The 25919-nt window shown below is 44.3% G+C and overlaps 1 protein-coding gene across 12 annotated transcripts in view; it reads right to left on the bottom strand.

Annotated features, from left to right (window-relative positions):
• The window catches only part of EHBP1 (EH domain binding protein 1), a 211459-nt gene extending 192261 nt beyond the window's left edge, over positions 1-19198 (bottom strand). For 7 of the 12 annotated variants that reach the window (XM_048296570.1, XM_048296571.1, XM_048296573.1 and 4 more), the window contains exons 1-2: positions 18937-19196; positions 17466-17878 (exon numbers count right to left, since the gene is read on the bottom strand). In XM_048296570.1, the coding sequence (XP_048152527.1) occupies positions 17466-17569 (104 nt within the window). In that variant the 5' untranslated portion in view covers positions 17570-17878; positions 18937-19196. Of the gene's footprint in view, positions 1-17465; positions 17879-18936 lie in introns of all 12 variants that reach the window. The other 5 variants (XM_048296572.1, XM_048296576.1, XM_048296577.1 and 2 more) reach the window with 2 other exon arrangements.
• Between the last annotated feature and the right edge of the window lie 6721 nt (positions 19199-25919).

The following is a 25919-nucleotide window of genomic DNA, read 5'->3' as shown; positions in this document are numbered from 1 at the left end:
CCCCTAAGAAAAGCAACAACTAAGCGCCTAGACAGATTTTGCCAATAACTGCTGCTTGTAAGATGCCTAGCAGCAGTCTGAACTAGATTTTAACTAATCATTTCAAGATCAGCTAAACTGGAAAGTAACAGCATATTTATTCTGACTGCTCTAAGCACCATTTTCAGTTAAAAAAGTAAACATACAGAAGCTACATTACAGCTGAATTCATGCTGATGCTGTAAACACACAGATAAATAAAATCATGCAGCCAGACAGATATTTCTGTTGGTATTTTTTAAAATAATCTTCCTATAAAATATTTTTCTGTTACAACTAGATTTTACTCCAGTCAGGCACTCCCACCAACAGAGCCCGGCAGCCCTTTGTCTCAGCATCACTACAGAAGGAACTCAAGAGTAGTGGTCCTTCACGTTTCTTTCAGTACATCAGGCTGTACCCACTCTGGTTACTAACAACCAGCAGGAGGACACTCCTCAAGGTCCTTTATACACCCAGAATTGTTGAGATTTAAGCTGCTAAAAATGAACACCATCCTTTCCTTACTTACATTCCCAATGAAGACACATAGACACAAGAATGAACTCCTCCAAAGTCAAATCTGTGACTGGAGACTAAAGCCAGCCACTACCTTGGCTATTGTGTCGCCCTCTCTGTTCTTTCTGTGCTGTCATGGTTGGTATTTTATCTCAGCTTAAAACAGACAGAACCCACACCTTTTCCATGCTATTGTGAAATGCCTGGTTGTGTTTTAGTCTGTTGGCTTCTTTACACAGCTGAAGGATTGTACCATGGGGCAGTGGCAAAGCAACATCTTCAGCCATAGAAGAAACACCTGGGTGCTGGCCAGATTTTTCATTATGTGGATTTGATGTCTCGCAGGCTGGATTCCAGTCTTGCACCATTAAATGAGGCAAAGGGATAAAGAGACAGAGCCCCTCTATCCCACAGTGCATACAGCTTAAAAGATTAAGTATTTTGTCTCACCCTAGATTTCAATTTTACTCTAATTCAAAAATTTTTTATCTGTAAATACAAATGTGTCTGGTGTATAAAGCAGTTCTCCTTGGAAGCAGAAAGGTGAACAAAAAGGGAAGCTAGACTGGTTTCTGGAGCAAATTATACTCTTAATCTAACAAAGGGATGAGAGCCATCCACTGAAACTAAAAGACAAAGCCTCTCAAACCTACTGCAACACCTTGTTGTGCCAAGTGAGGAACAGTGTCCTTACAGTGAAAGGCACACACCTCCTACCAGATTAAGGGCTGCAGAATCTAGTACTAAGTGAGGATAAACAGGAGGAAAAATTTTAATTTCAAGCTTTTAGAAGAGTATTACAGCAAATGAAATTATGATAAGTTGCTGTAAATTATTCCATTTCAAATAGGAATTTTAATACATTTGTCTAGTTGAGGTCAAAGAAGCCAAATGAATAAAATCCACTCTGCAAACTAACCATCAAGGGAATGAGAATCAATTTTAGCTGTGCAGAGTTCACACAGAGCACTGGGGGGGAAAACTAGCAATGTGCAGAATCATCAACACGGACAATAGAGATGCGTGGGCACACAAACTCCTTGGATTCTGCAAAATAAGATTTTCCACATATTTCAGCGTATTTTACACAAAATGCACTTTTCATCTTTAAAACAAACAAGGCTCAAAAGTTGAAGCCTGCAAAATTTTTACATATTTCCCTCTGGAGCTTTCAGAGCCCAGCCTTGGGGCCAGCACTGCACACACGTGTGCATGCCCCCACTGCAGCACCACAAGAGCTTCAGAGAGACAGGGCAGGCCCATGGAGCAGCACTCAGGAAAATTAAGGCTACCACAGTGATGAGCAAATCTCTTGAATTGAGTGTGTTCAGCAAGGCTTTATTTATACACTTCATGCTTTAAGTCAGCTCTCCTTAACTTTTCCACTTTCTGAGCATAGACAAGACCTTACACAGAACAGTTATCTCAGCTCAACCTGTTAATTCAACCTTGCCCCTTCAGCTTTGACAGATGGGCACTGGCACAGCGAGTTCTTGCTGTTACCCTCACTACCCCACGCAGCACCAACACCTTCTCAGCCACTTTCCCTCCCCAAAGCCGTCCATCTGAGGAAGTGAAACTTCTGTGCTCAGCACTGCAGCTTCAGCTGGACCCAACCCAGACAGAGGCAGACCAGAGACCTGGCAGGCCAAAGCCTTTAGCCCCTTGCACTGCAGGCAAGTCAGGAGGTTTATTTCTCCCTGCTCTGGCTGTTCAGCTTGTGGTCAGTTTTGACATATAGAGGGTTTGTGTTTGTTTGTTCTGCAGCCAGACAAGCAATACAGCACCAAATGAGGTGTGAATTTACTCACTCACCTCAATGCAGCTAATGGGCAAAGAAAGATGTTCTGGGCCACTGAAACCCTCAAACTTCAGAGCCAATGGAAATAAGTGGTTTGGAGAAATATTAAGTCCAAGTGTAAACCAGAAGCAGACACTGGCTTTTGCAACATCACCTCACATTGCTGAAACAATGCAAAGAAATCTAACAATGCAAAGAAAAAGGGTTCAATCAAAGAGAAAAAAACCCAGGAAAATAAAGGTGACATATGGCCAGCTTCATCACATTATTAACAGCACCACACATACAACAAGGACTTAAATTTTACTTCTGCCTTTGAAGTATTTGATTTCTGTACAATCCTGGTCTTCAAGAAACAGCCACAAGCCAGACTGGCGATTCTGCATGGTGATAGGAGTTTGCTCCTCTCAAGAGAGTCAAGAGGCAAAAATATAGTCTGTCTCTGACCAAACTCAGAGCTGTCCTGGCAGTTTAGCCTCATAAATATTTCAAATGTCTCATGTGCTACCCTATCTCTTCCTACACTAAGTCACAGGACAGATATGCTGGAGCAACAAACAAGTAAAATAATAGCAACAGACACACTGCATGGATTTCTCAGCATTTTTTTAAGGGTAGGAAATACAATGTCTCTCTCCCCCCAACCCCATGATATTCACATTCTCTCTTCCACAAGCATTACATTTTGAGACTGATTTTATGAAAGAAAAAGCTACAATGCAAAGTCCAAGCAGAAAGTAAATTTCAGAATAAATTCTACAGCAATGTAGAGGAAGGAGGAAAAAAGATCAGCAATTCTAATCCAGACAGTGTGTGTGTGTGTGTGTGTGTGTGTGTATATGGAAGCCAAGAAGGTTAAGCAGAATATTCCAACAGTTCTGATGATACCTCAGTAATGAATGATAAGGCTATATCCTGCTGTGCAGCCACAGCTCTGCTGGAGTTATAACTGAACTCCATCCTATCAGCTTTATTCCCAAAGGTCTTCAGAGCTTAACAAGCTCTCTTCCTTAATTTAGTACTATAGTTTCTCCACGAACACCTTTTTTAAAATACTTTGGTTTGAACTTCGTACCGTTTGCAAGTGAACGTGACACAGGGTGGGTCCCCTGAATGCTTGGCGCTGCAGTGATCAACATGGAGGCTTTCAAGAGCTTCAGGCATTCATCACCTCTGCTGAAGAGGAGCTTGGCTCTTAGGGACATTTTCTAGTATTGCCACCTCTGGATAAAAAATTTCAGAAACATCAATCCTGAAAGGATGTACTTAGAGCCTGGTACAAATTACTTCCATCTCCACAATCTGACATTTATCCATTACACATACTCCTAATTACACATCGCTCAGAGAAAAGCAAATAAAAAACTAACAAAAAACCTACCCCACAACAAAAATCTTCCAAAAACCAGTAACTGTAGATCAATGATCAATGGTCATCTCCCCTCCAGAGTTATCTGTCCCATTCTCCTCACATACTCTGCTTCACTGGTCCTGCTCTACCTCAGTACTGTGCTCTGCAACAGTTTCCACTCTGACCAAACACACTTGTAAATAAGATCATTATTAACATGATTCATACTGAAAAAAGAGAAAGGGACAGGCCACTTTTTTAAGTTTGTAAAGCATAACTTGCAGTTTTTCCCTCAGTTATGTAGTATCTTGCTATCATAAATCTGCACTCATACAATTCTTAGCAGTACACAGAGTGTTTCTTGTACCTTATGCACAATTTCTCCGTATCTCAGAGACAAAACAGGGATCATTTTTCTCTATCACACAGCAGTCTTGTAAGAGTGGATTAATAATGGAGCTGTGTGGCTGCAGAATTTTTGCGCAGAGAAATTGTTAGCACTTTATTTCCACACAGCAAAGTGTCATTTTGTAGTTTTACACCATTACCACTGAACAGAGAGCTGCTACCATCTGGCCTTTAACAGGAGATATAAACCCTGCTTATAAGTAACTGTGGATGTAAAATATAGAAAAGTTGATGAAAGATGATTTGTGCACACAAATTAGGGAGTGATAGAAAAGATGCTTTTTCTGCACAGTTACAAGGGAAGTTGAAAGGAAGCCTAGTGTGGAACCAGGATTTTCTGACTTCGGTTGTTTCTACCATTAGACCACACTCTAGGAGGAGAAGCAAAGACTTCATTCCACCCTCCAAATAAAAAATACCTAAATAGAAAAAAATGCACAGAATTTACCAAGTCTGCTCTGAACAAAAGAAGGCGCTAAACTGACTGACCCAGAACTATTTACGTAAGGAACAAAAATAACTTTTACTACCACTTTTAGTAAGCCTGTATAGCTTCGCAAGCTCTTCTAGCTTCAGTATTCTCAATAAAACATTCTGCTGCCTCTGGCTACATCTGAAGAGAGACAGAGAAGACTGTGTGCAATTTCTTTGCTGTGACTCGGAACTTGCATTGGGATAGAAAAAAATTAAATTCCTAAAGCACACATGTATATTGTGTATGCTGCATTATTCCTCCCCTTTTCACATCAGCCACCTGGAAACTGGAATGTGGCACCAGTATGGAAAACCACTTACACAGATACAGTGAAGAAAATACAATGTGATGACAATAAAAGGATGCATCAGGTTGAAGATATTGATACATCAATTTGAACTGAGTAAAAGTGCACAGGGGAAGGCTTGACACATAAGGCAGTTTTAGTTGCAAAGCTATAACTCTTAGAAAATGTTATAAAAAGAATACTCAGAATTTTTTAATATCATAGGATATCAATATCCACACTTTCTCTGTCTGTGCCTTAAAGGTAGAAATACTTCAATAAAGCAGTTTGTTTTCATTCAGCACAAAAAAGAATTCCTGGAACACTTTAAATTTAGATTTCTTCATTCACTGTATGATTGTAACTATGACACTCACTCAAAAAGAGGTGAAATCCTAATTAGCATTCACCAAGAGAAGATGGAACCTCCCTTTTAAAATAGTTTCTGAAAGAACTGTGATTATCATGAATTATGAAAGTGAAGCGCTCCTATCTGTTTGGCAAAGCCAAAGGGAAGGATAGGTGTTGTATGACATGTATGATTGCTCAGGCACAGTAGAACAGTGGAGCTGCTGCCCGTAGTCAAGGTCCAAGCACACACGTGCACATTGCTTGGTCAGCAAAATCAAGCCTGAAAGCTCAACGTGACACCATGAGTTCCCATTTTAAGGAGGGCACACTTTGTCATAAGAATTTTCCATGGCCTGTGTCAGCAAACATCTGCCTGAATAAAACACAAAAATCTGATTGCAGCTGATTATGGGAATTATTATTGTATTCAATGGAAGAACAAAGGCCTGGGGGCCTGCTACAATTTTGAGAATTTCAGTAACATAAAAAGCTTCACTATTTCAAAGTTACTTAATTACCAGCAAGATGGCTTGAGGTTGTAAGGAAAGTGAGATTTCTGGCCCTGCTCAGCCCATGTGCACCACAGCACACCTGGGAGTCTCCTAGAGTAACCAAGGGCGGACAAGATTTGTCCCTTACTAGCAACAGCCGGTCCTTTTGCTATTCACCATGAGCATCCAGGCTTTCCATCCCCTTAAGATGGTTCCATTACATACATTGATTTTATACATGCACACTGCATCTTGAACTATATATTTGTACTTATTATGCACAGGTGACACTTCTTTGTCACGTGTTACCAGCTTCCAGAAATGTCTCCCCACCTTAACTTCTTTGCTGGAAGGGATGTTCAGTGTAAGGAGTTAAGATCCCACCAAGAAAATCCAAGCTAATCAAAGAGATTGATGTCGGCAGAAACACAAGAAGGCTCCGTGGCTGTTCTCTGACATTATTTTTGCTTCACACACTGGTTGCTCATATTTATGTCTCTGGTTTTGTATCTCCAAACCCATCAGGATCTGCCTTGTATACTCTGTACACACAGACCAAAAGACATTCAAACAGGGAGAAAAGCCTCACATTCTGCTCCTCACTCCCCCACTCCCCTGCTGATCCCCACCAGCTCAGATCACTTCACAGCCCATCCTACACATCTCTGAAACAAGACAGGTGAATATTCCATGAAGAAGCTGCAAGGCTGACCATTTTAAAAGGCTTCCTAGGGCAGCAAAGAAGAAATTACCCCATAGAAGACCTACCAAGGCTTCTCTAAGCCCATCTATGGCACAGCACAGGAGGAAGATGAGGGCAGAACACTCATTCTGTGAGGTTAACAAGGCAGCAGGTTTCTGCTTCTCTAGGTCTTAATGGGGTTGTCAACCGTAAGAGGTACTGACAGTTCTCACAATGAGGTGAACACAAACAAATCAGGATAAATTGCAGTCTTCCTATAGTCAAGAATAGCTCGAGATTATTTTCTCTTTTTTTAAATTACAGTTCGTTGACTTTACCATTAACTGCAAGTCAAGTAAGCATCCTCCTTTTAACAGCTGTTGTTAAAAGAAGCAGTAGTATTATTCTTCCCCCTGCAGCACATGATCTAGTTCCCTAAGAACAAGTTTGTCTGAAATAAATTTATTTACTGAAGTCAGCACTTTTTTTCCCCAGGAGGAAGCAGGCTTTGTGCATTGTAATTGCTTTATTAGGGTTCACTCCAGACAACAAGACTGAATCTATAGGCAAAAATGTCCATATTCCTGATCCCAGTACAGCAACAGGAAAGGAGACAAGTGACTGCACTGTCACCTGCCATTGTACTACAACACTAGCCACTAGCAGCAGTACTGAAGTGACTGCTGATGGGTCAGATGAACACCCAGCACCAGCACTGGGTAACCCACACCCTGAAAGCACAGGTAATGCCTGGTTTTACTGCCATTTTCCCTTGCAGTACAGCTTCTCCCGAGGCAGCTAGAGCAGGAGGTGGCTCCAGGAACAGATGGAGAGCAGAGAAACACAGAAATGTATCTAGCAGCTCCCTGCTCCAAAAATACACTGCACAAATGGCCACGTGGAAGCACAAACTGACACAAACCCGTAGTTCCAGGCACAGGGAAAAAGGCTGGGCTGCCAGCAGCTTTTGCCCTTGCAGATTCTCCAGTGTCTAATAAAAGGTGAAGGTACTGGCTTTTTACCTGCAGCCATAGGGTCTGACCAAGACTCCTCTCTTCTATCCAGAGGCCCTTTGTCACACAACCCATGGAAATAATAGCTGGAGGTTTCCACCCCTGCAAACCTTAGTTGAAATTGTCTGCTGAAACTTTCCAATGCAACGCTGAATGTGCTGGCCAGACAGAAAACTCAGGCGTATTTTAACATCACAAAAGAACTTTCCCTCTATGAAGCAAAGCTAAAAATAAGGGAGAGGCCCAAGGTTCAAAAACAACAACGCAGCAGAAAACTTGTCATAACCACCGACAGCATGGACCCATCAACCACAACAGTGTTGTATGCCCAGAGAAAAGGGCTGTCCTGGATCTCTAGAGAAGTGGCAGCAGTGCTGGTGTGGAGCTGTGGCAGGCTCTGACAAGGCACTGTGGCACAGGGGGCTGCCACAGCCCCCAGGTAGCAGGTGATGTGTCAGGGGCAATTCCCTCACACCGAGCTCTCCGTAGGGCCCTGCTCCAGCATTGTCCTGGCAGCAGCTGCATTCTCCTTTCAGCTGGCACAGCATTTACCCCAGGAAAGAGGGAAGGATGTATGGGGGCAGGAAAGCAGAGTAGTCTTTTTCCCCTCCACCCCCCAGTCGACAGGACAGTCTTACAGTCACAAACTAAAGGAGGCACCATGTCTCAAGCACTGCATGATTATAATTCTAGCACTATGGGTGACCACACACTTTCTCAATCCTCCATCAAAACATCCCTTGATTACATCAGTGGCTATGAGAATTCAGGGTGTTAAGATTACTCTTGGTGATCTTTCAGTTAAAAATTTTTAAAAATCAAATCCCATTTAGTATGGGGGAAAAAAGAAATCTATGGAAAAGGAAATAACTCCTTTGCTGCTTTAAGATTGTCTGTCTCGGTATCCTGAACAGTAAGTAGACACTGGAGCTCAGAGTAGCCATCTACAAGGAAGAAAGAAACAATTTTAGCAGTAAAGACAAAAAAAACCCACCAACAAACAAAAAAATAAAAGCAGAGCTTACGACCCACAATTCCCTGTTCCACATGCACAAATCCCAAAAAAAGGGGGGGGAAGTGGGGTGGGGGTGAAAACACCATTGTATTTTTTGAAAGTATTTTTCAAAAAGTGTTAACAGTAAACAAAAGCCATCCTAAATATGCCTTAAAACCAAGTAACACTGTTATAAATTCTTTCAATTTTTGTGGAATGACAGGAAGTGGTAAAAAATGGGTCAGGCCTTTCTCATTCCTAAAATTTTCTTATATGTCAAAGATGAAGGAATGCAAGGGGAATTCTCTCACTCAAGAGACACTTATTCCAAGAATCTATCCAGTTAAGATCTGCTCTTGAAGAGAAAAAGAAGTTTAAAGATCTTGTTCTCTTGAAATATTTCACAGCTTTATACAACTATTGCTCAAGTTACCTACAGGAAATGACAAACCACTAAGTTTTCCAAGAGACACAACTAGATAAAAGACAGGTACAGCTAGAAAACACAGCCAAATAGATTTGCCCACCTGTCAGCACGGCCAGAGATGAAACTCCAGGGCTATGTCAGGTGTCACCAGGAGCTGTCAAGGTTAAATCCTCTGCTAATAAACCAAAGATAAATCAGCAACAGGTTGGTTTGGAAACTTACAGATCTGAGTTAGATCTTTGCTGGAAAAGAGAAGCTCTGACAGCTCTTTTTTGTTCTTTTAAATCTCTTCCTATGTACTGACATAAACAAAGGGAGTCAGAATTTACTCAATGAACAGACACTGAAAGTCAAGGAAATTCACAGTACTTGCTGAGTGGCAGAGTACAATGTGCTGCCAAGTGGATTCAATGATCCAGATTCTCCAGTTACTTCATTCAATACAGCTTTTCGTATTAACAGTACTGGCTATGCAAATACTCTCCCCAAACACAGCTGGGAGGGGAAAGTTAGTTTATGACACTGGATGTAAAAGCACAGGGAGGCATCACTGCATCAATCTTAGCCCTAAAGAAAGGTCAGGACAGCTATCATCCTAGGGCATCAGGCAGCAACATACCTAATGGAAGAGCTGACTTTGGGAATGTCTTTTGTCTGCCTAGCCTAGGCAAAAGGTGATGGGGCTTGTCCCAACAGGAGGAGATGAATACATGCTCCCAGCAAAGCTGCACACCCATCGGAATCCACATCTCCCACCGCAACAGCCAGTGCCACCCATCCAGCAGCGCCAGACAGCTCTGACCCGTCCTACAGCACCAAGGCAGCAAACAGCACTTCTTGGGTGAGAAAAGAAGCCACTGAATATGAAGGGTGACTGCTCATTACAGGTGCTTGTGGAGGCGGCACACAGGAAATGAGTGGCAGTAATATGGGAGCCAAAACTCATGTGATATGAGAGTCTTAAAATACCCTGGATTGCTTTAATTCAGTTCTTCCTGTAAGCAGAAGTTATTTTGCCTTTGTGATGTTTGGTCAGCACCAAAGTCATTTTTCAAAACAGATCCATTAGAAATGAAAGGTCAGATCTGCTTGCGTGCTGTTAAGCTGATACAGCAGCTCACCCAAAACAAAGCCCACAGAAGGACTGCAGGAGCGTGCACATGAAATAAAACCCGAAACCAGTTTGTGCTAAAATAAATACACAGAGCCACAGAAACTGCAGCTCAGCAGCTGCAGACAGTTAGCAGCTGCAGAGCCTGGCCATAGCTTTGGAGTAATCCTCAAGAAAGTCTCCTCAAATAATAATAAATTAGAAACAAAAAGAACCCCCAATGACTCTCCACTACAAAGAGAGCCTCAACAGGCAAAGAATTACTTCTACACTGCTCATCTTTACAGGTTTGCAAGCAGCTAGAAACTGTAGTTCAGAAGGGCATGCACTTCTGATTCATCTCAAAAGCTTGTGCACTTTGAAGCCCTACAGTGACAGCACAGGGCACTGACTCAGGATCTGGGTGATTTAGCTGAAGCACTCTAAGATGCTCTTGCCTGCAGCTGTGGCTCATCTCACCGCTCTGGCAGATTTTCCTCCCCATTGCATCAGGGCAGCATAAGGGAGGTGTGCCTGCTCCTCAACTGCTGCAGTTCACACTCGCCTCACAAATGGGAGCTGAAGTTGATGGCACTTAATACTGACGAACCCCGCAGCATTACTGACACCCTGCCTCTGCTTCAGGGCAGAATGCGACTGCTACTTAGGGACAGTGACATCCAGCTCCACTCTTGAATCCAGAAAACCTCATGAGTCAGAGCCTTAGACAACAGCAATGTTAGTTATGGTTCTGCTAATTTTAGCTCGTGCTTAACCCACAGTTCCCAAATCCCTGCAATGCCTCTCCAGGTGCCAAAAGCCACAGCTACCCTGTACCTCAGCTGCCAAAACACACAGCTTCCAGACGAGAGGCTCTGGTGCACTTACAGAAACTGTACGCAGCAGAAAGACATTTTTCAAATAAAGACAAGAGGAAGAAAACAAGGACAGCTTTATTTACCCTACTGCTCTGCGCATATCTTAAAATAAGGAACAAAAGTTCATCTGCACAGTTCCTGTGTTTCAGAGTCCAGCCCAGGACACACAAGACAGACTTTGTGCAGAGGATAGCTCAGGAGCGTCCCACAAGGTAGCAAACAGCCTGTCAGGGCCAGCTTCTACACCAAGGAGCAAAAGGAGAGAGAGGGGCAAGGGAAACAAACACACACTTCACACACTCTCCTTAGAGTAAACCGGGAAAGCTTTTAGAAGTAAATAAACACACACACACACCCGCCCCCATATTCTCAGAAAGCCACCCAAGCAGAATGCTTTTACTACCATAACTGAAGGGTTTGTTTTAGAAGAAGAGTTTCCTCAGACTTAGTCAACCCTACCAGCCTCCTCCTCCTCCTCTCCTTATTCACACTAAACTGTGAAAGGGACTTCAGCTCTCTCCAACCAATTAAAAACTAATTGAAGCAACAGACTGGCACTATACAGCCTGAGCAGTCTAAGAGATGGCAGACTCAGCTCATATGAGGCCTACACAATGTCATAATATTTCATTTTATTTAACCTCATAGCACAAAGAGCTGAAAAGAGTATTCACAAGGATCCAATCCTAAGAAAAAATTTTAAATCTTTATTGCAGTTCAAGTCCACTGGGTTCAAATGAACAGTACACGTTCTTCACTGCATGTGTGCACCACAGTGCCTGCAGGAACAGAGCAAGGTTTTATTTGTTCCAAAAGCTCCGTGAGGAAGTTATGCACACACACAGCTTCTCTCTCAAAAAATAAAGCTGTGTTAGAACACAAGTTAGTGTATTTTATTCATTCAAGGAGACATCTTCACCACTCTTGACCATTAAAATGAAATTTATCTACACCCGGATATAATCGAATGTTTTCTGCTTTTGCTAATTATTTTTGTTACTGCTAGGACAGGAAACAATGTCAAGGAACTGCTGAAAAGAAATCTGTCTCTCAGAGACAAACAGAATTCAGAACAAGTATTTATGCCAAATCTTTCTATCCTACAGACACTAAACTTTGTGCCTGCATCTATCAATGCAGTCTTTTAGCAACTGGACACAGAGTCACAAGCACTCTCAAAACATTGCTGCAAATAGAAAATGAGTTTAAGCATGCAGCACTGACAACCTAAAAGGGCACAGCAAGAAAGACTTCACATACACCTGTACTTTTCCTACCCAAATTTCTTTGTTTCCAATATGCAGCCAGCAATTTTGATGAGAAATCCCTAACTTGTGGTCGAAGAACAGACCCGAGGCTGTAAAAGGGGTTAGGAGGGAAGCTTGGCAAGGTAGGGAAGGAAAGCAGCTGGCATTAAGCAGCTGGGATTGGTAGACAACCTACTGACAGAAGTCAGCAGAGAGTCCATAGGAGCAAATCTATGTTTCTGCAAAGAAGGATTTTCTTTTTGATACAAAGAAGAGCGATGCAAAGTGACAGAGGAGAATTGCTTTTATGTGTGGACAGTAAGTGTGTTTTAATTGACTACAGAAAGAAAGGAGGAAGACAGCTGTAAGGCAGCTGGTGGTGATTATTTGGAAAGAGTATGTTTGAAGTAAATTTAAGCCCTCAAAAAATCCTCAGTCAAAATCAGAAATGAATGGCAAAGAAAATGCTGAAGTGCATTTGCAAATGGAGATTATTTAGTGCGGAATCAGAACTCAATAAAACGTATAAGGACAGAGTACAATTTCATTGAGAAGAACAGAAGATAAAACACTGGAGAAATTGCATGGTGCTCTCCTTGCACAGGTTGTACATGTTACAGTACACCTGTATCACCAACACCCCAATCTGATCAAAAACTCTGCAGAGGAAGCCAATGACACAACAGCACAGAGCACAGCAAAACTAATTCAAAGAGATTCAATAGGATCATCCTTTATAGTTAAAAGCAATTAGGTACTCACGAAATCCCCTCTAACAACTGGGCAAAGCAAGAAAATTAATTGAGCAATGTGACAGCCTGACCCCATTGCAGGCAACCAAGGATTCTACAGCAACCAGTTAAGCCCAGTTCTTCTGGTGGCCTTCAGCACTGACGGGTTTGCTGGAAAGCAGCAAGCAGAAGGCAAGCAGATCAGTGTGAACCGTGGAATCTCAAAAAGCTCATTTCTCTCCCATGCACAATGCATGCCAAATCTTAAGATTCCTTCAGCATCCAGTTATGAAACTACAATAGAAGAGGAAAACAGATGGCTAAAGCCTTTTGAAGAAAAAAGAAAAAAGAAAAAAAAAAAAAAGATTAAGCCTTACTTCCTTTCCAAAAGAGAAATATGTGTATTTAAAAAGAGAGAACTTGCTTCAGACCATACCTAATCAATATAAAAATAGGCAACTTGCCTCATAGACATGAAGCCTGTCTTCGGTTAAAGCTTCTGAACATAAGTTTAACCCTTTTAGAACATCATGGCTCACTGTACTTTTAAGCAGGATTTAAAAGCAAAGCAGTTCATGTAGATGACAGACATTACACACATTGTACAAAAATAACATATTTATCTCTAAAGCAACTCCTGAACACAAATCCCATGTAAAAGCCTTGATGTCTACTCTTTTCCAGCCTTTGTAAGCAGTTAGCACCTATGTTCAGGTGAGCAGCTTTCTTGCTCATAAAAGCATCCAATGAACAATGACAAGTTAGGAACTTGGCAACCTCAACTCTCTGACTTCAGCCATTCTCTGTGGAAACCAGTGAATATTACATTAGAAGCCTCTGTTGAGTCCTTGACTTGTGAGATATCACACAACAATAAGGAAACAAAAAAGCCACCCTAAAGAGCTCGTGTGTTCAGCAGTAGATGTTTCAGCAGCTCTGTAAAACTGCTATCAGGTCCAAGTACCAGAACTGATCTGTGGTCCAAAGGAGAAGTTCCCTCCTCTGCTGAGCCTGTATCTCGGACAAGCCTTGACTCAGTTGCCTGAACAGAAGCCTCCAGCAGCTGGGAAGCCCCAGGGTACACAAGAGATTCATGCTGGGCTAGCAGTTTGAACCAGGATCAACAGGAGACCTGGGCTTCTCCAAACTGGCAGCTGGGACTGGCAGTACACACAAAGGCATCCCAAACAGGGCCTGACACCAATGTTCAGGCAACTGGACTGGGTCCCCTGCACAAGTCACAGCATTACACCTGCCAGGGATGCCCAGCACACTCCTGCCCCACACAGCAACCCTCTCCTCTGACAGCAGAGAGCAGGAAATACAGCTGTTTCTTTAGATGCCTAAGCAAAATGAATGAGACTGATTTATGGTTTTATTCAGTGACTCTGCGCAGAGGATAAGCACTGAATTAACTCTCTCGTATCACACGTGGTCCTTTCAGGCCAGGGCTGCAGTTCACTGGTGAGGCTGTGTGGAAAATCCTGAGCTGCCCCAGCTTAGTCCAAGGGTAAATGGAGAATGACACACTCCAGCACTTTCAAGCAAGCACCTTTCAAAAAAAATCAACTGCTTATATGATTAATGCAAAGTACTACGTTTTCACAGTAGCAGGAGTCATTAATCCATATTAAAGACCAAGACTACATCAGTTTATTTATTTATTTTTAATGAAAGGTTCTAAATAAACCAACTGTTCAATTTTTCAAAGGTACTGAGCAGCCACAATAATTAGGTCTGGGTCAGTGGGAGCTGCCAGAATGCCACAGAAGTGACTCAGTCTTGTTAATTATCTGAAAAATAAGGAACAGTGACAACACTGGACACTCCATCACGACCTATCTCCCCCAAACACACCACCAATGAGAAGCAATCATTTGAGAGTGGTTGCCTGTAACCATTATTCAGGACAGAAATTATAGACAGGAGAAAAAGCAAGGAAAGGTTTCAGCCTAATCTGGCCAAATGCTGCTGTACGTAGAGATCATCCCATAAAAAAGTGAAGCAGCAACACCACAGCAGTGACAACTTCCCACAGTGCCAGGAGAACTCCAGCAAAAAAAGAGCAGGAGCTATTTTAAATGCTAAGTTTAAAAACCAAACCAGACCAACCAACCAACCAAAAAAAAAAAAAAAAAAAAAAAAAAAGCAACTCCAATCAATACAAGTCCAGAGGAAACAAAGAGTATTAAAGCCAACCAGAAATTCACCCAACCTTGCAGACCATACACCATCAATACAAAAATATTCTAACACACAAGTCGTTTTCTGAAGAGTCATACAAATGCAAACCTAACAGAAGATAGCAGTTCACAAAGAGGCACACAGCCTGTTTTGGTCATGCACAGTCCTTGCTCACAAACACTTCTCAGTTCCAGTGTGTTTATGACTGTGTTGTCATTTATTTTAAAATATGAATGAAGTATTCTTTTCCTCCAGAAACACTGCATTGTTAAAATGCCAGTACATTAAAATAACTTACTGCTTACTACATTTCAATCAAACGAACTACAGACTACAGCACAGACACTTAATATATATTGAGTGCTTTCAGCAAGATCAGCATATGGAGTTAATTTCTTCTGTTTTGTTCTCACATGGGCCAAGCTCAGAGACTAGGCTCAGAAACAGCATGCTGTTTCTCCTGTCAGCATGCACAGAAACTGTATCTTCTCCAAAGTTATGGAGAGACTTAGTTGAAGGCTCTCAGAATACATAAATATTTAACCCTTTGTTTCTATAGAATTTTGACTTAGGAAGTTTGATTATGGCAGAAATATCGTATTTTAGGTTGTGTGCGTAAAGAACATTTTTGTTAAGGTTCTTGAAATAACAGGAAGCAGAATCAAAAAGCTTACAATCAAAGGACTTTGTGAGTTATGTTCTTCCCTATTGTGATTTTTCCTACAATTCATCCACATTTCACCACCATACTGTTCCTTTGTCATAACCAACACAAGCACTGATCTTGCCTGCATTTAAACTCAAGAATATAAAATGAAGTTCAGAAGGATGTCCTTTTTGCAAAAAAATAGCTGCACGTCTGAGGTTTTAAATGGCTCTCTCACTACTGCAGACACAGACATTTTGCTAGGTGGTCACTCTCAGTTATGATTAACCAATAAGCTACCTGTTTCTAAAATAACAAGATACTTCACAAGAGAACTTTTGTGTATGATTTTTTCTTAAACCAAGGAAAAGTTAGATGCAATTCCAATGCAAACATTCCCCTGCAGGATTTATCGTTTAGTGCTGAAGCATTCTGCAAATTCTCAGCAACAAGTGAATCAAAATGAAAATGAAACCTAAAACAGCCAAGTTAATGCAAACAGAACATAATAAGAAACCCAACTGCTAAAATAAAACTGATCAACCAAAATTACTGTGGAAAACTCCTTGGCCTCTTTGGGACAGTAGATCCCATGGGATAATCAGGACAGCCTCTTTCAACTTCTACAACATTTCCATTTGTTATTTACTCTGTGAAAGCAAGTTCAACTTCCAAAACAATTCCGTTTCTTAAACATTCTAGGCATGAAGAAAGCTTGCTAAAAAAATCCAAAACGTTTAATCTGACAGTGTTCCTTTAAGACAGAGCAGTGCACAGCCTTCTAGCACATTTGACAGAGATTTCCTACTCCACAAGATAGAATTTAAATTTGTAGAGGCAATTACTCATAACCAGTGAAAGCAGCCAATGCAAGTGCCAAACTTGCCAACAAGAAGAAAGGCCAAGTATTAGAAAGGAGGCTGCAGTTTATTACAAGGCAATTTGAACATCTTGGTCCACAAGGTCTGGAATGTATTTTCTTCATCCCCTGACACTACAAGCACACACTAACGTGAGGAATTATGTCAGTAACATCAATATTCCAAACATATAAAACAGCAGTTATTTATATAATGGAGATCTTTCCCTGACTATTTAAAAGCTGCTTCTAGTCTTGCCTAGCAGATTTATTTAAGCTCATTTTGCACAGGAAAGACGATGTGCCAGACCCACACCATTAACTGCTGTCTAGTCAGTTCCAAAGCCATCCAACTGGACCACCACCACACAAAATTCTTGCCTGACTAAACAAATACCTTAAGGCAATTCCCAAGGACCTGCCTCTTGCCCCTTCCTGTTAAAAGATGGAAAGGATAAAGGAAAAGAAGAAGGAGAAACATGATCTCTTCAGGTAAGGAAGTCAAAAATCAAAACGGGCATCCAACCCACATTATCCCATGACCACCATGCCCAGGACTGATCTCCAATGCCTCCAACAAGCAACATGAGTGTCAGTAGATAACACTCAGCACAACCAAGTTGAATTGGCAGTTGGAAAATAGCTCATGGGAAATATTTAAAAAAAAAAAACCAAACAACACCAAAAACCCAAAACCGACAACCAAAACCACACAAAGTCACAGATGCGAGCTAACAAACATACCCTCCTCTGCAAGGTAAAAACACCACCAGCCTAGAAAATCAATAGCACAGACCAAAACCAGCAGGTCCAGGGTAACCATGCAGCAAAGCCTGCACCCACTGAGAAAGACAAGCAGCTCATGCAGCTGCTTCTGCAATGGGCTGGCAATAGAAGGGAAGGGGATGGAAGAGCAGTGCACATACCAAACAATATACAATGAGCAACATCCTTCCTATTTCAGCACCAGCAACTTACTCCATCATTTTTACAGCAACATGAGCCGCTTCTTACCATTTTTTTGTGCACTCAACCATCAATTCCTGGTAAGAGGCCACAAACTGGAACTTGGATGCATGTTTCCCAACACGCTGCAGTCTTTTCCAAACTGAAGCCATGATGGTGAGAAATACCAGTCCTCTTAGACAGCAGAAGCTGTGTGAATACCAATGTAGGTTTCAAAGAGCGTGTGTGCTTGATACTAGCAGATTTATATACAGACACAGTAAAAAGAGTGTGTGAGGAACTTGACGGGATGTCTACAATTCATATTCTGCCTCTCCCCTCCTCAGGGTAAATCCCAGTCTAGCAGAATGGCTCATCACTGGCCAGGAGCAGCATGCAGTAGCAGTAGACAGGTAATGGAAAGGAAGTTCTCTCATGGAATCATCATTCTTCACACAGTAGATGAAGGGAAGACTGCAGGACTGGAAGACAAATAAGACAGGGAGAGAAAGCATTGGTTAATGCACTTCATACTAATTGCTGCAACTGCACGTGATCTCGTACCTTTCAAACAACTACAAGAACATACCCCCTTCCTGTTGTCATCCACACACAGCCTCCCCCCCACCACCACTTAAATAAATAAATAAGAATACTGCAGCAATTTCAGGAATTCAAACCACGAGACTGTTCAGAAACATATCAACATATCCTATTATCAGAAGCATCATAATTGGCAACAACAACAAAAAAGGGCAGGTCAGGGCCACACCGAATCCTTATGAAGCATCTCCGGGAAGCAATGCGAAGTGGCTGAGGTGCTGCCAATATGCACCCAGAGGGAGGGACACGGGGAGATGAAGTTCTTTGTCTTGATGACAAAAGGTGTAACAGTTGTTTCCTCTAACACACCTCCCGCTTTCATTTCTCTGTGTAAGGAGAAGGATCAGCCAAGAAGACAGAAAGGGAGTCTTGCTGCTCAAATGCTTGTGCCAGGGTGAGGAGGAGGACGAGAAAGGAAGGGGCATTTCCCGAGTCCAAGCTACCCAGGATCCCCCATCTTCCTCGCTGCATCATATTGAAATGGAAATGTCTCTCCATCCTGCACCGAGAAATGATCATCAGGGACGTGAAAAGGGAGAGGAGAAACCCAGGTGGGTTTCCTCCCTCGAAAGGAAAGCAGCATCTCCGCTGGGTGGGGGGAAAAGAGCCTCTTCATTAGGAATATGGGGAAGCACAAGCTAGCCGCAGCCGGCGAGAAGTCAGGGCAGGATGGCATCAAAGCTGGCGAGGAGGCTACCTGAAGTAGAATCGCCCCCGGGAAGGGGGTCCCCACGGAGCCCCGGGGCGAGGAGCGCCCCGCTCCGCCTCAGCAGTCCGTGTCACCTCCGCGCCCAGCCCGCCGGGGCAGCGCCCCCCGCCCTTGGCCGGGAGCCGGAGCGGTTTAAAAATTAAAACGCCACCGGCAGGGAGCGAGGCGGGGAGCGGCAGCTCCGGGACCGCGGGAGGGGCCGGGCGGCTCCCCGTGCGCGGCACTCACCTGCCGCCGGCTCCTCGCGGGCGGTCCCGCCGGGCGGGCGCGCTGGCACCACACGGCAGGCGAGAGTCAGCGCTGCCGCTGCCCATTACTGCAGCAGCCCCTCCGCCGGCAGCGCCCTGCGGCTGTCCCCATCCTCCCGCAGCCTCATGGCGAGCACCGCTCCCCCGCCGCTCTCCGCGCCGGCCGGGCAGACAGCGCGGCTCGCAGCGCGCCTCACGCCGCCACCATCGCTCTCCTACCGGCGCTGCGCCGCGCCGCGCCTCACCCGGCCCGCCGCTCCCCCGCCCCCGCCGCCCGCCGCTCCCCCGCCCCCGCCGCGCCATTGGCCCCGCCGCCGGCCCTCCGCAGTCCATTGGACGTTGCGGCTGTCAATCATTCGCGCAGAGAAGGGGTGGGGGAAGACGGGTTTCAGATCCTCACCTCTGTCTCCAGCTCCACCTCTGCTCTGATTGGTCACTCATCCCGAGGAGGCGGGGATAGTTGTGAGGAGAGACCACACGATAGGTCAATGTGGCCGTCTGTCAGCACGAAGACACCCGGCTATTGGCTGTGGTGCTTCCTAAAGCCGCGGTCAGGGCAGGGGTGTGGCGCCGCCGCCGTCGCCCACGGGACTCACCGCCGCCTCAGGGCCGGGGAGCGGCGGGAAGGGAAGGGAATGGCCGGGGCAGGGACGGAGGGAGCCGGGGCGGGAGCCACAGATGCCTTCCGTGAGGTGGGCACGGGGCGGCTGAAGGGGCGAGCGGCTCTGGATCTAGGCGGCGGGAGGGGCGGAGGAACCGCGGCGAGGGACAGTCCCCGCGCTGGGCCCGCCTTGAGGAGGGGTCAGTCAAACGCCGGGCCTGACCCAAGTCCTGCAGCACAGGCCCCGGTCCTTTAGGGGCTCTGGAGTCCGGGTGCGGGTGGGAAATGGATGGAAATTAATACCGCAGGCAGGACGACGTTTCTTTGCTGGTTTAACCTGCGTGCTCAGGCACCCAGGCGGCGGAGGCTGGATGTTGTGCGCAGTTTGATGTTAAAGTATCTGCAAGGGAGAACGGAGCAGTGAGGGGGTGATGTGGGATGTGGCTGTGAATTCCCCGTAGTCACGCTGGCTAAAAGCTTCTCCTACACTGCCGTGCTATGAGGGATATGTCGGGACCCAGCTGTAAACCCTCGGTGCTGGGTTCCAGCATAAATGTAAAATTAACCTGTGGCTGCTCTGTTTCGCGCTGCTTGTTGCCCATGTTCCCTCTGGACAGCCGTACAGATGTCTTTAAGTTTGGGATCCCAAAGCGCCATTTGCAGTAGGTGAATTCCAGAGTCAGGGTAACGTGGTTGCGTGATCTCTGGGAGCTAATCCTAAACCTTTGAGCCAGCCAAGTCAGAAACTAAGCCAGCTATCAAGTGGAAGCACAGAGAAATAAGGAAGATAATGCAGTGGAGCTTTGAGAGCAGCTGTAAAATTGAAGCCTCAGGGCTTTGCAGTCCTCTGTGTTCTTTCCCATGACAAAACAAATGGAGTGCAAGCCTGATCCACAGTCTGGGAAGCTCCTTATCCCAGTGTTTTCCTTCTTTCCCCTAAGCTGCCTCTCACTGTGCTGGCATATCGCAGAGGCTGCCAGCATTCAGTGGCTGGAGTGAAAGGAGAGAAAGAATGACTGTGTGGATGGCCACAGGCCTAAGCTGAGCTAAGTTACATTGGAGAGGTTGAATATTTGGGCTATTGAGAAGGTCAGCCCTTTGCTTATAACGTGTTACTCTTCAGCCCTTAGCCCAGCGGCCAGAGGGTGTGTACTTGGAGCTGTCCTGGATGAGGCAGTGATTGTCCTTTTTTTGAAGTGTTACACTGAAATGTTGCAGACAGTTGTACTACTCATACAAATTTTCTTGGAAAATCCGGGGGCTTTTTTCCCCTGAATATTTTTGAAGTTAAAATTTGAAGATTTTGCACATTTCCCTCAACAGATCTGTACCAGTTTTGCAGCTAGTTTATACACACAGAGTAATTCCAACACGCTTGAGGGAGACATCACTGGGCTTTTTAAGTGCAGATCACCTGCTTAGGATTTGGGAAATGAGGCCAGGATTTCCAGAGCACATCAGATGGAGAGCATGCTGTATGGAGCACATAAATGCTTGGTTTTGACTTGGAAAATACCAGATGGAAAACTGGCAGCTGTAAAGTGCATCAAACAAGGCAATTTAAAATTCCAGTGGCCCTGAGGAGATGCTTGGCTCTTCATACCAGAGAAATACCACGTAATCAGTTGTGCTGATTTTATTTCAAAAGTTGCCTTTATTCTGAGTATATAACCAAAAGTTAATCCATGAACTTCTCTGATTTATCTCCTGAATAACCTGCAGCACCCAGGCTAATTCCTATGACATATCTATGACCAAGGTCTTACGTTCCTCAAACTGAGATAGCCATTTTCTGTCCAGTGGAATAAACACAGAAGGTCTGGTGGTTTGTTCAGTGACTTGTGTTTCAAACATCATTATTTATTAACATTTTCCATTTCCTTCATAGCTTTTGGATTCAAGTTACACCAGGCCTGGGAGGTACATGGCATAAGGCTGCTTTTGCCCTCGTATGGGGAGAAATACAACACTGGCAATTATCCTACAAATTATCTGTTTTACAGTTTTTAAGAGCAGCCATCCTCAGTTCTTGCAATTTTGAGGAAAGCCTTAGGAGATTCAAAGGCTTTGAGGAATTACTGTGGGAGGAAGGGTGAGATCTTCAGTTGTAGATTGGAAGCTAGAGGCCACCACAGTGTTCTCAGGTTACTGGACTGAGTCTTATACCACACCAACTCAAAAGCTCTTGTGACTTCTGTTGGCATCTCACAGCCCAGAGGAACCAATAAATGGCAAAAAGGGATTAGCAAGGGCATGGATGAAGAGCCCCTACGTCCTCCTTGGGTCAGGCACTCAGATGGGTCAGCAAGGAACCCCCGTGTTGACTTCATTTCCATATTGCAAACATCTCTTGACTGGTCCTGCTGGCCACAAGCCTGGTTTGAGACAATGACCCAGCTTAAACCACAGTTCAGCTCAGGATCTGAGCTGGGCTTTGGGGAAATGGTCACATTTTTACTTAATCCAGTATTGTGAGCTTGATGGTGAAAATAAGCAAAGTTGGTTACACCAAGGTGTCCAGTGCTCTCTTTTAAGGTCAGTAGCTGAGTGAACAACTCTCGTGTGACTCACAGAAGAGTCGTCCTGATTATGAAAAAAATGATGCATCATTTTATGTACAGTGTCAAATCTCTTCTGCAACAGGAAAAATAGTCATGTGATGAATAGGTAAATACCCTTTTATTATTTAAAGACATATAATGTGGGTGACAGAACCTATTTAAACCATATTCATGTCAAATCTGCTGCCTTCCTGCTGCCTTCCTTGCCTGTGGAAGGAGGAAATGTATTCATGTATATTTGAGCTCGCTCTCGTCTGTGGTGTTCTGGAAGTGGCATGGGACAGGATGCTGAGAGCCGCTCGAGCTGAGAAGTTGGTGGGGCTGACCAGGGAGGTCCCAGAACAACCTGACCCTCTTCCTTATAAGCAGCTGGTTCCACTGAGGACACCCTTAGTATCCAAAAACCCATACTCTGTGGCTCCTCTTTTCCACTTGCTATCTTGACACTCGGACTCCCTCACAATCTCCACAGAAATCCCTGAGTATTTTTTTTTTCTGGATTTTGCCTCCTGCTCCCTGGCTTTGACTGATGGTGGGAGATTTCAAGCTTCCTGTTCCAAGCAGAGACATGATCTATGCTCTACTTCTGTTACTCTCTGTCAAGTTTTAAAGCTCTCCAGCCTCTCCCTTATCCTTCAACGCCTCGTCATCAGCATGACTAAGGACAGGTTGTTCTCCAATAAAGAAATGACCTTTGCTAGGAATAGCTGTCATAAATCTCCATTTCCCTGTCTTCTGTACATGAGCCTGCAGAAATGTCACTGAGGAAATCAAGGAATTGGATTATGTCAAATTTGCAAGTACATTCCGCGTTCTGAGGCAAAGGGCTGTGTAGATGAGGTTACCTACACCTGCCACGTTTTAACCTCCTTGTATTTCTAAATCCCATCAAACCTTTGATCCCCTGTTAATGAAAGTCGTGGAGAATTTGCTCTGACCTCAGTAATATTTGTAAAGTACCATCCTCCTGCTCCCCAACATGTCCCTAACTGGTGCTTGACACCATAACATTCTGTTCTGTAACAAGTAATGCTACGTTGTCTGCTCTTTTTGTTTCCTCACATCCCAACAGTAATTTAAAAAATACATATATATACGTACACACATATAACTAATCATAATATAGATAGCAAAAAAAAAAAAATTCTTTAATCCTCCCTTCTTCATTGGTTTCTTGCTTGTTGCTGATGAAATTCCACTCAGATGTCTTTCCACATGACCTGGTAACAGCCGACAGCCATTCTGTATTGGAGGGAATAATGTTTTCAATATTCCCTCTGGTTAATATCAGTGACAGTTGAAAGGGTGTGTGGGTATGTGTGTCTGGAATATCCCTTTTTATTTGTGCTCTGAAAGCTTGGCTTTGGTGGCCGGGGTAGATGATTCCCACGTTGCAGAATCAGACAGCCCAGCTCCTATCACAGCCTGGAACAAAAGCAGATCATTTCAGCAATACTCCCAGCTGTGCTTAAGGCACAAGGCATAGAAACATCACCATTTGTTCTTGCCTTGCTAGCAAAAGAAGTAGACTTTGGGATGCACTCTGGTGGGCTTGTGTTTTGTTACTGCTCTGGCGCAGGCCAAGGCAGGCAGCCCAGCTTGGCTCTTGCCTGTGGACCAGCTTACCTGTGCAGCATTCCCAGCCCAGGCCAGGTCCCAGCAGAGCTGTGTACAGGCACCCACCCTCTGAAACCTCCTAATCCAGAGTCTGCCCCCTGGAGAGCCCTGCTGCCAAAAGGAATCTGCAGAGACAGCAGCTGGGATAACACACCAGCACCTCTTTCTCATGGATTGTTTGTTCTCCCACTCCTTTTCTGTGGCTGGAGCCTGCACTCGTATGTGGTGAGACCCTGTCATGCCTCCCCTCCAGGCTCTGTGCCACAAGGGGTACCCAAAATGCCAGTTCCCTAAGTGGCAGCCTCATGTCACAGCCCCTTTGCTCCACTGTGACCAGCTTCATTATGCCACCCCAGAGGCACCAGCTACCCCCTGGCCTGCCCCTCTAAATCCCACTGCCCAAAGTCTTGTAGGCAAGGTCAAGCAGGAGAGTTCAAACCAGAGCAGATGAAAAACATCCTCACCATCTTGCCTTTATCTCCCCTCTCTTGTCTGGCTGACATTCTCCCCAAACCACTCAGCAGTAAGGGGCAAGTTGTATTTATCTGCAGAGGAGGTCAAGGACAGGAGTCACATTCCTGAAATGCAGAAGTTGCAATGCAGTTCAGTCTGTGCAGGCAGGGGCAAAGATGGGGCACTGACGGTGGAGACCCCATGCTGCAGACGGCATTTCCCTGCTCTGGATCAGAACACCCTGGATTAGTGTTGGTTTCTCCAAGTTTATTATCAACTTGCTTTTCAGTCAGTTTGGAATGGTCTGAATGAGTTTTGTCATTACCTTTTGATATCTTGCTTCTCTCTTCTCAGAAAAAAAAAAAAAAAGGGAAAAAAAAGAAAGGAAAAAAAAAAAGGCAGCCTGTACTTTGTCCATAAATAACAACTTTCAATTTTTTATCATGCTTGGTGTATCCTGTACCCTTTCCAATTCTTCAATACCCTTCCTGTGTGGTCTCCCTAGCCTTTTTTCAGAGTATAATTATGCTTGTATACGACATCCTGCAGTACTAATGAGGCAAAGAATGCCTTCCTCCCTCTCTTTTTAGAATAAACAGCTCATAATGTGGCCAGCAGGACCAGGGCAGTGATCACCCCCTGTATTGGGCACTGGTGAGGCCACGCCTTGAGTCCTGTGTTCAATTCGGGCCCCGCAGGACAAAAAAGGCATTGAAGTGCTGGAGCATGTCCAGAGAAGGGCAGGGGAAGAGTCTGGAGCACAGTTCTGATGGGGAGCAGCTGAGGGAACTGGGGATGCTCAGCCTGGAGAAAAGGAGGCTCAGGAGGGACCTTATCCTCTACAGCTCCGTGACAGGGAGGTGAAGCCAGGTGGAGATCTTTCTAAGAGCTATGGAAGAAAATAAGAGATGGATCAAGTTCAGAGGCAGACTTGTTTCCTGGCTCCCATACCCATTTTACGTGATCCTGGCTATGACGAATCTCTGATTAATCTGCTGTAAATGCTTCATGGTGGCATCTAAGGAAACTGCAGATTCAGTGGTGGGAAGGTCAAGGAGTGAAGGCTGTACAGCCCCATGCAATTTTTTCCACTGTGAGCCTGTTTATCAGAGAATCAGTAGCTGGACATGCAATCAGAATAATAAGCTGGAAAAATGTAAAGTCTTTTATCTGCATTTCTGTAACTACCAGAGAAATCATAAAATGTAACACAGCTGTCTTTAAAGATTATGCAGGAAACTCCTCTTTGCCCAAATATAATATATGTCATCTTTCAAGAAAATGCCTAGTTAACTTTGGATCTACACCATCAGTCATCCAGGCAGTTCATCAGTATCAGGGGTACATTTCCTTGGAGCACAGGCATTAGGAATGCACAGGCCATCACAGATCAAATCTGAGGCTTTCTTGGAAGCCAGTGGAGAAGCAATTACCTTACAGATGTGATAAGACAATCCATTACACAAAAAGGTGCTCCTAGCAGACTAGGGGGAAATTTGTAGCTAACTGCTTGTACAACCAGAATCTCAAACATCACACAATAGGACATTGGTGCTTGAGGAAAAGTATCTTAAAGCACAGAGCGGAAATATGTATGTGTGGTGTGGCCTTCATCCTGGAGAAGAGGTACAATTATCACAGTTACAGCTCATGAAAATGAGCCCCAAGGACCTGCTCAAGTATGCAAGACATTCAAGTGGACAAGAGTTTGCAGTAATGGTGTTGGGCAGG

The sequence above is a fragment of the Corvus hawaiiensis genome, chromosome 3 (genome assembly GCF_020740725.1).
Source record: "Corvus hawaiiensis isolate bCorHaw1 chromosome 3, bCorHaw1.pri.cur, whole genome shotgun sequence".
NCBI lineage: Eukaryota > Metazoa > Chordata > Aves > Passeriformes > Corvidae > Corvus > Corvus hawaiiensis.
This window is presented reverse-complemented; position numbering and strand designations above follow the sequence as displayed.